General features: G+C 38.7%; 1 protein-coding gene across 2 annotated transcripts in view; it reads left to right on the top strand.

Annotated features, from left to right (window-relative positions):
* Positions 1–5,795: 5,795 nt before the first annotated feature.
* Positions 5,796–11,679, top strand: part of si:dkey-16j16.4 (uncharacterized) — a 23,210-nt gene continuing 17,326 nt past the window's right edge. For both annotated transcript variants that reach the window (XM_053335554.1, XM_053335553.1), the window contains exon 1: positions 5,796–6,400. In XM_053335554.1, coding sequence (XP_053191529.1) covers positions 6,332–6,400 — 69 coding nt within the window. In that variant the 5' untranslated portion in view covers positions 5,796–6,331. The remainder of the gene's footprint in view (positions 6,401–11,679) is intronic.

Raw genomic sequence — 11,679 nt, 5'->3', positions numbered from 1 at the left:
CCTCTAACAGTAAGTTTCACCACAGTTTGTTCCTTGTGATATCACCTCCTCTCTGTTCTCCAAATATCTGAAGGGTATTTGTGTGTATTCCCAAACTCAGTTTACATTACAGTAACCATAATGTTGTATTTCTGTCAACAAAAATTCTCCAAATGTGTTGAGATCTTATCAGAAACAACACTCAAAAAGTAGCTGGAAAGTTGAAGTGAAATCTGATGAAATGCCTGCAAAATAACCAAATATAGCCACAACATTATCCAAACCGTTAGCTATTAGCTAAACCAATAAAAGTGAACCAACATATCCATGGCAGTTGCAGTGTCTTGAGCTACATGCTAACGTCAGCATGCTAACAAACCCACAATTACGATATTGGGTTGCTGTTTATCAGATATAGTTCTTCGTGTAGAGTGTTCATATGCCAACCATTGCTAATTAAATACGTTTACAAATGTGGGGTAGAATAAAAAAGTTGGTGGTTACATATGATATTACAGCAGTATGGTCCGTACCTGTTTGCTAAACCAAGAAAACGGAACTAAAAAAAAATTCAGTTTTGTTGGTTTAGCTAACAGGTAACAACGAAACAAATAATTATTGTAACAAGATAATGTTTGTCATTATAAATGCCTATTCATGTTAATACAAGTACATTTTCTTGATTTAATGATGATGTTATTTGTGTAGGACATGTAGGCCTACATAGCATGGACTTAAGATAGCACAGCATTTATAGCCTAAGCTAGTTTGCAGTTAGCATCACTAGATAGTCTTTTTTTAAAAATACATTTCAGCAGTGAAATACACATGACACTGCAGAAGACTCAACAATACACATGCGTTTAAGCACAAATCACAAAACTCAGCAATACATATGCACACATTACAACACAAAACTCACCACAAAGTATATACAAAGCAGCACAAAAACACAAACAACTCACAAACATGGCATAAAGGTTTTGTAAATAAGCACCAGATCAGATCATGACTCCATGGTTGATCCCTCTTCAACAGCTGTTTTCAGTTTGGGTTTAAAATGTTCCCAGTCATTATCCATTTTGAGTTTAAACAGACTGTATCTGTATCTTATAAAAATGTCATTATTATTGCTGCTTAAAAGGTTTTGTGTGAACATTTGAATTAAGAGCAGTTTTAAAAAACCATTGATTCCTTCATGCAGTTCGGGGGAAGAATACATCTCATGTCTAAATTCATTCTTCGTGTAAGGGTGTGTTGCCACAGGGCCAAGTGCGCTATTGTGTAAACAGGACCTGTGAAGCAACGGGATAGAGATCCAGAGAGTGAGACAAGTATTGCGTAAGTAAGCCTGTGCTTTGTGAGGATTTTTTTTCAATCAGTGAACAGAAAATAGCAGCCTGGAAGACTAAAAGTAGCCTCTCCACCACAGATGGCCCCCACGCTTTCCGCCAGTGGGTCAGTGGGTGAGGGAAGAGTGGTGGGGAGTGGAGGCGAGAGGAGAGGCTGTGGCCGTGTGCCGCCATCCAGGGGAGAGTGTGGGCGACGCAGGCAGCAGGAAAGAGAAAGACAAGGACTTCCAAGGCCAAGTGGGCCGAGGTTTGCAGTATACAATGCTAAAAATGGACATGATGACGCTCTGAGGTCAGCCGGTTGATTTGTCATCAGCTATTTCAGCAATGTTAAACAACTGACGAGGGAGAGGGAAAATGTTGACATCACCGGTGCATGCTCACATCACTTGCCCCCACATTTTTCCGATTGTGCAATCATTAAGGGTGGAGAAATCAAACAATGTTTCCTGGATTTGAGATTGTGCCATATTTGGTATGCAGGACAATACTGGGTCAAAGGGGTTTGATATACTGGGCTCATAGCGTCACCTTTAGGTCACTCAAGATCTTCTTTGTGCTTCTCTTGTTTGCTTTTCCCTTCTCTTATCTTCTCTTTCAATTATTGTTACGTGTCCTGTAAGTGTGGATCTGTCCTCTGAATCTTGGTGTCCACTTAGACCTCAGACAACGTAAATTTGCAATGATGAGTAACCCTCATGAGCCAATGATGACCTTTTGATACAACTTTTTTTATTACCGCAACTTCTCTTACATATCATGGAATTACTTAAACACAGATGAATGATAAATGACTAAACCTCAAATGAGGAAGAGATAAACATTCCTTGTTAAACACATTGAGGAAATGATGTCTAATGCAATGTTAGAGTGCGTAAATGATGTGCTTTTTGTTTTTCAGTGTCACACACACAGAGGAATGAACAAACAGCCTTTTCACTGCCAAACACTTCAAATGTGAACATGTGGAACCTGCTCAACCTACACGCCACGTGATCCCTGCAGTATCACCGAGCTGCCAGCAGAGAGCAAACAAGACTAGGACTTACATAGTAGATAAATGGGTTTGCTGTGGCTCATACAGTACATTCATGTATGGTATGGTATTGGAAACTTAACGTACATTTTTCCATAGTGAAAAAAATACTGAATAATTGCTTACTCTTGATAAGAGTGCACTCCCTTAAATTTACAGAGCTGGCCACTCAATAAAGGAACTCCTCCAACATACTATTGAATTTCTATTTACAGTAGTGTGTTGGAGGTGGATGCACATTATTTAACTTGACTCATCCTCATCTTCTTACATGGGATGTATTTTATTTGCCTTTTTCAGATAGAGACATTGTAAATTGTGGAGTATTTCTATAAGAATAGATCATAATTCTTACCAGTTTTTACTTGTGGTAAGGTCAGAGGTCATATTAGTGGCAGAAACTTCAAATATACACTAACACCACCCACACGCTGTTCAAAGGATTTGTGACTAATCGTGCAATCTAGGATCTTTTCTCTGCTGTAATCCATTTATTCGTTGCTTCTAAAGGAATACAGATGCTGCCCTCTTGTGGGCAGAAATGTCAAGACACGGGCCCAGAAAATGAGTCAAGCAGCCCCATTAGTCTTCTTAATAATTTCACAAGCACAGTGCATGGTCCTAACTATAATGTAGCTTTTGTTTTGTCGTGATTTCAGGACAATTTATATTCATTAGAGGGAAGAAGAAAAAAACTCGTCCAGACCTCGTTGGCTATATTCAGCGGTAAATTGGATTTGCATTGAGCTTGACCTGGAGCCAAGCCACAGGTTCCTTGGATAGTTTACTAGGTCATTGACCGGACGCGTTAAGTGAGAAAGCCTCTCACACACAAATAAGTGAGCCAGAAGCATTTAAAGGCATAGCAAGCTGTTTGTGTGTGAGATGCAAGTAGAAAATGCTGGCTGAAAGATTGTACACCAATCTAACATCAACATATGCTTCAACAGGAAATACAACATGCAGAGCAGTCGTTTAAGTAAGGAATGTTAATGCTACTGAATAACCAGCACTGCTATGCAAAACCATTATGATGGAATATGTTAAGCAAGAAACTGTTGATTAGTGTTATTAAAATTCCTCATATGCATAAACACATTTCTCCAATAAATATAAATCTTATGATGATTATGATTGAAATCTGCTCTACTTAATACAGATAATAGTTTTTGAATGAATGTAAAAATTAACTTCAAGACAACAGTATCTGCAGCTACGTTGCAGGACATGCGTGCAACATATGCAAGCATGCATCTACATCTCAGAGAAGACAGTGGGTGCAAAGAATGACATCACTGAAACTGGATGCTTCACTTACACCAATTATACCTGACATTTGCTCTTCTACTTTCTATCTGTCTCTCTCCGTGTGTCTCACTGTTTTTTTCTCTCTATGCCGGAGTTTCACAAAAAGATCCGGTTGAAGTATCACGAAGAATGACAAGCGCACACACAGGAGGATATAATATGATGGAAATATTACTTTAATTCAGATTTGGATGCTTGTCTGTCGTTGAGAGAACAGCACCTGCAGCTATTTCACAGTTTCACAATGTTTGCATACTCTAGTAAGAAACGTCCCTGTGTATGATTGAAATCTTGACCAACTACAACTCTAAAATGCTACTGTCATACGTCAGTAATACATCAGTAATAATAATAACAATAATAATAATCAAAAAATGCAATAGTATGGCACTCACACAGGCCATTTTCCTGCATTGAGTACTTTAAGTTTTGGTGCTTTAGGTCAGTGGTCACTAACCCTGCTCCTAGAGAACTACTACCATGCATGTTTTAAGTATCTCCCCACTCTAACACACCTGATTCTAATAATTAACTCGCTATCAAGTCCTTGACAAGCTTCAGCTGCTTAGTAACCAGCTAATAATTAGAATCAGGTGTGTTAGAGTGGGGACATACCTACAACATGCAGGGCAGCAGCTCCACTGTTTTAGGTACATTTGCTGATAATGTGTACATACTTTTACTTGAGTAACATTTTCAATGCAGTACTTTTACTTCAAACTTGACATTTTGCCATACTACTACTTTTATATCACCAGTTAAATTATAACTTATCTACTTAATCAGTGATAGTGAAATCGGCTTTGCATGATTAGATCATCTAAGCAGTGATTAATGGATACTGTCAAGTTTAGGGAGGAAAGGTAACTTTGTTCTGTTTGACATCCTGTAATGCACTAATACTTTTATGTATGTGCCCATATACATATGTATGCATTGACAGATTTGCATTAGTTTGACTCACACAATGGTGAGATGAGGCTGAGAATGTCATTCTTATCATAGAAGGGAGAGTACAGCTGTAACTGATAACGTTAACGATGGCTCGGTTCCACACACTAGAAGGCTGTTTTCACTTTTATCTACTGAAGGCGAGTTTCTCTGGGCTCTACTTTGACACACGTACATACATTTCAAGCATGATTTGTGCCATGGAAAGTAGTTTGGAAGTCAATCACAGTTCCAGTATGCAACTCTTACTCAAGTGTGATGTGGAAACTTGAATCCTCCAGTGAACAAATACTGAGAATGAACTTTTCACTGAAGTAGAAGAGATTGTGTGTCTGGCAGTTCAACTATTAGAATGAAAAATATTTACATATCTGAATGTCTCAATAAGAAGGAAGAAATAGTCATAATTTTACTAAGGTGATTGCACATTTTGATAGAATAAACATATCAGGCACACATTATTATTTCAAGCAATTCCAAGAAGTATCTTCAAAAGACTTAAAATATTTCTGAAGAGGCTCTTTAATGTTTTTAACACATTCCACTTTTTTTTTGGCACTTACACCACTTACGCCTGTTGACCTACTATTTCAACATCCCTTTTCAAGTTTATTTATTATAAGGGATGTGGCATTACACTTAAGACAAAGCAAATAGATTGAATGACATGACTTTCAGTTTGTTAAAAGTGTGGCCTGGAGTATATTTTTAAAGACGGACACTGTTGACAGAATATACATATTTGAACTTGTTATCATATGAAAACACAGGTGGCTTTATTCCATTTAAGTGTCTATTGCATCATGCACAATTGCACCTAAATGAAAACAGCATTAATTTTTGTTATTACATCATGTGTGTGAGTCATTAGAAGGATTTAAAAGAACTAGTATGCATGTTAAAAACACAACTACTCTGATGCAATGATAGTTTTTACTATGTTCACTTCACTAACTAACCTCTTGAACCTTATTTAATGGCACATACAATATGATCCTGATATGAAAGAGGGAAGTAAACAGACAGATAATGTGGCTTTAACTCTTAACCCTCCTCCTTGAGAGAGTAACGTGACGTCACAAGCAGCACATCCAATCATAGAGCTTAGACGCTCAGGCTGGAGGAGCACTCCGTGTGTTCGTCCGAGTTGGTGTGCATTTGGTTGTGTGTATGTGTGTGAGTGAGTGAGTGAGTGTGAGTGTCTGAATGCGAACAAGTTAATATTAATTTTTTAATTATTATTTTTTTTTCATTTTTCTTAACATTTTTTGAATGAAGCTCCGTGAGTAACTCGGCTGAGCAGCGAAGAGAGAGGTCGTCTGTCAGAGCCTACCGAGGAGCAAGAAAAAAGAAAGACTTTTCCAACAACACAACAACAGCAGACTCCAATGAACTCGAAAATAACAAGTTTGCTACGCACAGCCTTTGAAAACAAGCCACATCTACGCAGTTTAATTTATCTCCTTTTTTCGACACCAGCTAACTCGCAGCTAAGACTTTGCAGCTTTTTTTTTTTTTTTTTTTTTTTAAGTATATGTGCGGTTGTCATTTTGCAAGTCAAGTGATAGTCCTGTGTGCCTTCTTTCTATAAATGAGCTAAAGTCGTTCATGTTAAGCTAATGAAGTCGTAACCGTCACATAAGAGACAGTTATAAAAAAAAAACACGTCATTGTAGGGGATAAGCCATAAGCTACTCACGCAAAAATGCTAAAGACTCTGACGAAGAAGCTAAGAAGACACTCGCTCAATGAAATACATCCTTTTCAACTGAAGGTAAGTTTGTCTAAGTTGCTTCATATTGTAATAGTGCTGTCGTAACGTCATTTAAAGCCATTGCGAATAGTTGTCAGCTCACTTGCGCAGTACTCAAATACTACAGTTCAGTGCAGCTGAGGATACGTGAGCTTGTTTGTGAACAGCGTGGCTTTACTTTTTGTCTTGTGACTTGTTCATGTTGTAGGCCAGTTGACTACGCAGTAACTTAAACACTCACAGTTATCAGCCTGTAACCTGAACGGGGTTATAGTGAGTTCATTATCTTTCTCTTTCTCTTTCACACGCACGCATGCACACACACACGCACACACACACACACAAGCTGGCATTGCATTGACTTTCATTCATTGTGGTTAGCCTTAACCTAACCTCAATTTTACACCTCACCACTAACCATAACCAGAGCCTCAGATTTTTTTGTCTCATTAGGACTGAGATTTGGTCCCTATGAGGGTTACAGGTCCCAAGGTTGGTGTTTATAGCGGAAAAGGTCCCACAGAGGTAGCACAAACGTGTACACACACACACACAAACACACACACACACACACACAGGGAGACAGACAGTATACTTACAGTCCAGCCATGAAAGCAGCTGAGCCACTCTATTGAAATAGTCTGTGTGTGTGTGTGTGTGTGTGTGTGTGTGTGTGTGTGTGTGTGTGTGTGTGTGTGTGCCTGCGTGCGTGTGTGTGTTCTGATTAAGCATGTGTCGTTTGAGGTATTTTCTTCCTCTAAGCACCTCAGACCCTTTTATTACCACGTTAAGGGGGAATTTTTCTCTTCATGGCTTACAGATGTTTACAAGAAGAAACTAGAGATCCACATCGCTCCACTAACACATCAGTAAACATGCAGCATGTCAACAAACTGCCCCCCCTCCACCCCCCCCCCCCCCCCCCCACACACACACACACTCACACAGATGGACACTCATTGACTCATCAGCTCAGCAGTTCAGCTGTTTGTCATTCGAGCAAGTAAATCATACGTACGTGTGTGTGCGCACGTATGTGAGCGAGTGGGAATAATGTGTCCTCACTAACTGGCCAGAGTACTCTGGTGTGGAAGGGAGGATAATCTATTTAAGAGGCATACTCATACCTGTGAAGCTACTAGTCCAGGTTCTTCATCTACAGAGGGAACAGCTTGTTTCCAAGAGGTTGATGTGTGTGTGTGTGTGAGTGTGAGAGAGAGAGAGAGTGTGGTGGGAGTAGCAACGGAAGCTCATTTGGATGTGTACAAAGACTTAAAAAAAATAAACATTTCAGTAAAAACCTTATTGTTGTGAAATGTAATTGTCCAGACATGTTCAGTGTTTTTCACCCTGCAATTTTCCACAACAGATTCCATGGCAGTGCCTCCCTGCTCACTTTACATAATGCCTCTTTTTTTTTTTTTTTTTTGGTGAGGAGAAGGGTGAATTGTATCCGGCATGGGTCACTAACTTGCTCCATCCACAACGCTATTATTGTGTGTCAACCAACTGTATAGACGCATGGCAGCCATTTTGTGCCAAAGGGGGCTCCCGTTCAAAGGCATGGCTGGCTGAGGATATTTGGGGGTGGGGAGGGGGGGTAAAGTGTGCCGTCCTCATTGTCTGCTTGTGTTTGTGTGTTTGTTGCTCTGCTCAGCGGTCGTGGGATTCTTTCAGAACACCCTCGTGTTTCTTTGCCCCGACAACTTCGGTGAGTATGGCAGTCGTTGCCACTGATGGGAATCAGTAGACTGGAACTGTTCTTTTTTTAAAGGGGTACTCTAAATGACTTACCACACTTCCAAGAAAGTTGGGAGAGAATTGATGCAGCAGAGGATGGATTAACCTGAGTCTGTGGATCAAACTCTGGAGACACTGCATGCTACAAGGGATAAAACTGACTAGTTTCATTATTGGTTATGGGTGAAAATGGTGAAAAATGTCAGTCACTGTTTCCCAAAGCCAACAGCAATGTCTTCAAATGTCTTCTTTCTGACTTGACCATTGCTGACCAATCCACAACCCAAATATATTTAATTAATACTTGATAATAAACCAGAAAACATTTATATTTGTGAAGCTGGAATCAGACAATTTGGACTTTTTTTAGTTAATAATAGTTGATTCCTATAGATATATATAAGATTGTTGCTTTCACATGTTTTATTACACAGTGTAGGAAACCCATGACCAAAGCAGTCATACATTCTGTCCTAATGTTACTCATGGATGGAATTATAGTGAAAATAAATGGTTCCCCCTTTTACTCGGCTCCCCCTGGAACCACCTTAAAGACCCCTTGGGGTCCCTGGATCCCACTTTGAGAGCCATTGCTATCAATTAATCAACTAATCAGTGCAGTTCCACTCAAAACAATTAATCCATTATTCAAATAGTTTTTTTTACTACATTTCCCACAATGCAACTCAGTGGTAGATTTTGTTTGAGCTTTCTTGCATCATAAATGGCCCTGTGTGTTCGAACTGTACATTCACACTTTGTAAAGCAGGCTTTTTTTTCAAAGTCTCATAGCAAGAGCTGATGACATCATCAGGGTTATTTTCACAAGATGTAAGTTCCCTCCACATTCAGCAACTGTGTTCACTCACTGAAGTACTTCCCATGACAAGTAGACTTATCAGCATGTATCAAAAAAGACTCAAGTAGTGAAAGTGCTTAAAGGTGTAGTCATCATTGGTTATTTTAGGTGTCCTGTTTTTGTTCATGTCAGCAAACTGAGCAAAAGTAGCAGTATCAGTCAGCCACTGCTGGCCAGATGTGAAGCCAGTTTCACTCCATGTTTCCTGTGTGCTTTAATAGTGATACGGTTTTGAGTTGGGGGTTTGTTCTAGCAGAGGGGTTTCCTACATCATCATGCTTTTCAGAGGTCGCTCAGGTGATATATTAGTTTGAAGCGTATTGGATGAAATGGTTAAAAAAATGTTATCACCATTTTTTTGTATCAGTTAGTATTGATCATGATGATTTGAACATTAAAGTCCCCTTCCCTGTTAGGAATTCCTTAGAGGGGATTCACAATGTGAAAAATGAACAAGAATTGTGTCAGCTTCAAACTGAAAATGAAATTGAATAAATTGATTATACAAAAATAAACTTCAACCTCAACGTCCTTGCTCACTCCAGTGTCACAGCATTTTTACTGTCAAATATGAACAAGTCATCATCAATATGTAGGAATTATTAAGTAGCAGTTTAAACTAAAAAGTTTACACCTCAAAGTCATGTACAATTTAAAAATGTCAACAAACACCTGATAACTGCTCCAGTTCTTTATCATTTGATTATAGATCTATAGCTGTCACACAGTAAGACACAAATAGACCATTTAAACCTGTTAATCACTGAAATAACAGACCTGATGAAAAAGCAATAAAAACAGCTAGAACCTGCAGAATATGTTTAAATAAAATATTACATCCTTTTCAGTCTCAGGATGATTGTATAGGAGACACTCAGCTGTGTGACGTGATGTTTTCCTGAAGGAGCTGAGACATACTGAAACAGAAGAAGGAAGGAAGGTGTCTTTGGCTGATAAAGAATAAAGCTACAAGACTTTTGATTCATGACTCATTCAACCTTAATTTCCTGAAAATGAAAAACTATTGTTTTTGCAGTCATTCCTGTAGTGTTACTGATTTATTAATATCAGTTTTCACAACAGCTGAATTATTTACTGTCCTGTCAGATCAGCTTACCAATCAATAAAGACATTTAATTAAAGGAGCCATCCAGTAAAAAACTTAAGTTGAGGATACATTTTTATTATAATGTTGTTGTTGCCCTTTTTGTTGTTGCTGTGTATCTCTCTCTCACTCACTCTCTATAATTAAAACGGTAGCATGCAGTTTGTTTAGCTTAATCAGTTGTTTATAATATTGCCATATGATTGGTTATAAATAGCTTAATTCCTATGATTTGATTGTTGTTGTGCATTGTCAGCCACTAAATCAACGTTTCTAGTTCTGTTATAGTTTAAAGTTTATATGATGAGTAGAGTGCAGTTTGGTTTATATGGTCCAGTCCTAGACTGAGGTCTGTCTCAGTGGTCACTGGGCTAATGACCATTAGAGGAGTGGGACTACATGTCTCTCAGCCCTTGTTACACCACTATTCCCAGGAGCTCACTTTAATCAAGACTACTTCCACCACACTATGAGGAAGATTCACTGGAGTGTGTGTGTGTGTGTGTGAGGGATGGGTGGGAGTATCAACCACGTCTGACCCTGTGCGGTGTGTTTTCATGAGAGGAGGGGGGGACGGAGTGTGACAGTGTCCATGTCAGTGTGGAAGGGCAGAGCAAAGCTGATATGTGTGTGAACTGGGCGGTGTGTGTGTGTACACTGTGACATTGCCATTGATCCAGCTTAGCAAGCTGCTCAGCGATGCAAGGGACTGACAAGGATTTCATTCAACTGTTCTTGACACACAAACACACAACTCTTTGTCCCGGCATGTACGTACAAAAGCAGTTTTTATGCTTTCTTCACGCAAGGCTCACTTTCACCACACTCATGTGTCTCCACTCTCTGAATGATATCCAGTTAGTTTGCTATTACTCTTCTTAACACACACTGCTCACTGACTGTAATATCAATGAGAAGTGCAAGCTAGAATTTCTGAGGCTGTGCAGCTTTCTATACAATAATAATAAATCAATCAGACTTTATTTGTATAGCACTTTTCATACATAGTAATGTAAAACTAAGTGCTTTACAAAGTGAAAACAAAACAAAAAACGAATAAAAGCAGGAAGTGAGAAAACACTATCGTAACGCTCATGAATCCACAATGAGGAAACATTCAGAATACCCAAATCTAATAAATAAATAATAGAAGAAAGTCAGGATAGAATAAATGTAAGTAAAACCAGAATGTGCCAAATGTTTCATATTGAAACCAGCCAAATTATATATGAAAAAACTCTCCACGAGTACCTTTTGTAAGAATGATAGATAAAATCATATCCTAACCCTAACACACCTGATATGTACAAATATGTGCACTGGATGTTGCATTGTACATCAAATCATCATGTTAACATTAACTCACTTGACTGACATTCAGTCAAAGGTTCAGACCAGAACCTGACCATAGACCTGTCACTATAACTACTTTGGACTATATATTGTCTCAGAAATAATCACGATAAATGATATTATTGTCATTTGAAGATCATTTAATACCACTGATATTATGATAATATAATATAATAAAGCAAGGGGGTAGAGGGTGGGATTGGAGAGTAAAAACACAGACTGTCATTACAGTTGGGGACAGAT

This window comes from Scomber japonicus, chromosome 16 (genome assembly GCF_027409825.1).
Source record: "Scomber japonicus isolate fScoJap1 chromosome 16, fScoJap1.pri, whole genome shotgun sequence".
Taxonomy (NCBI): Eukaryota; Metazoa; Chordata; class Actinopteri; order Scombriformes; family Scombridae; genus Scomber; species Scomber japonicus.
Note: the sequence above shows the minus strand (reverse complement) of the source record. Positions and strands in the feature narration are given on the sequence as shown.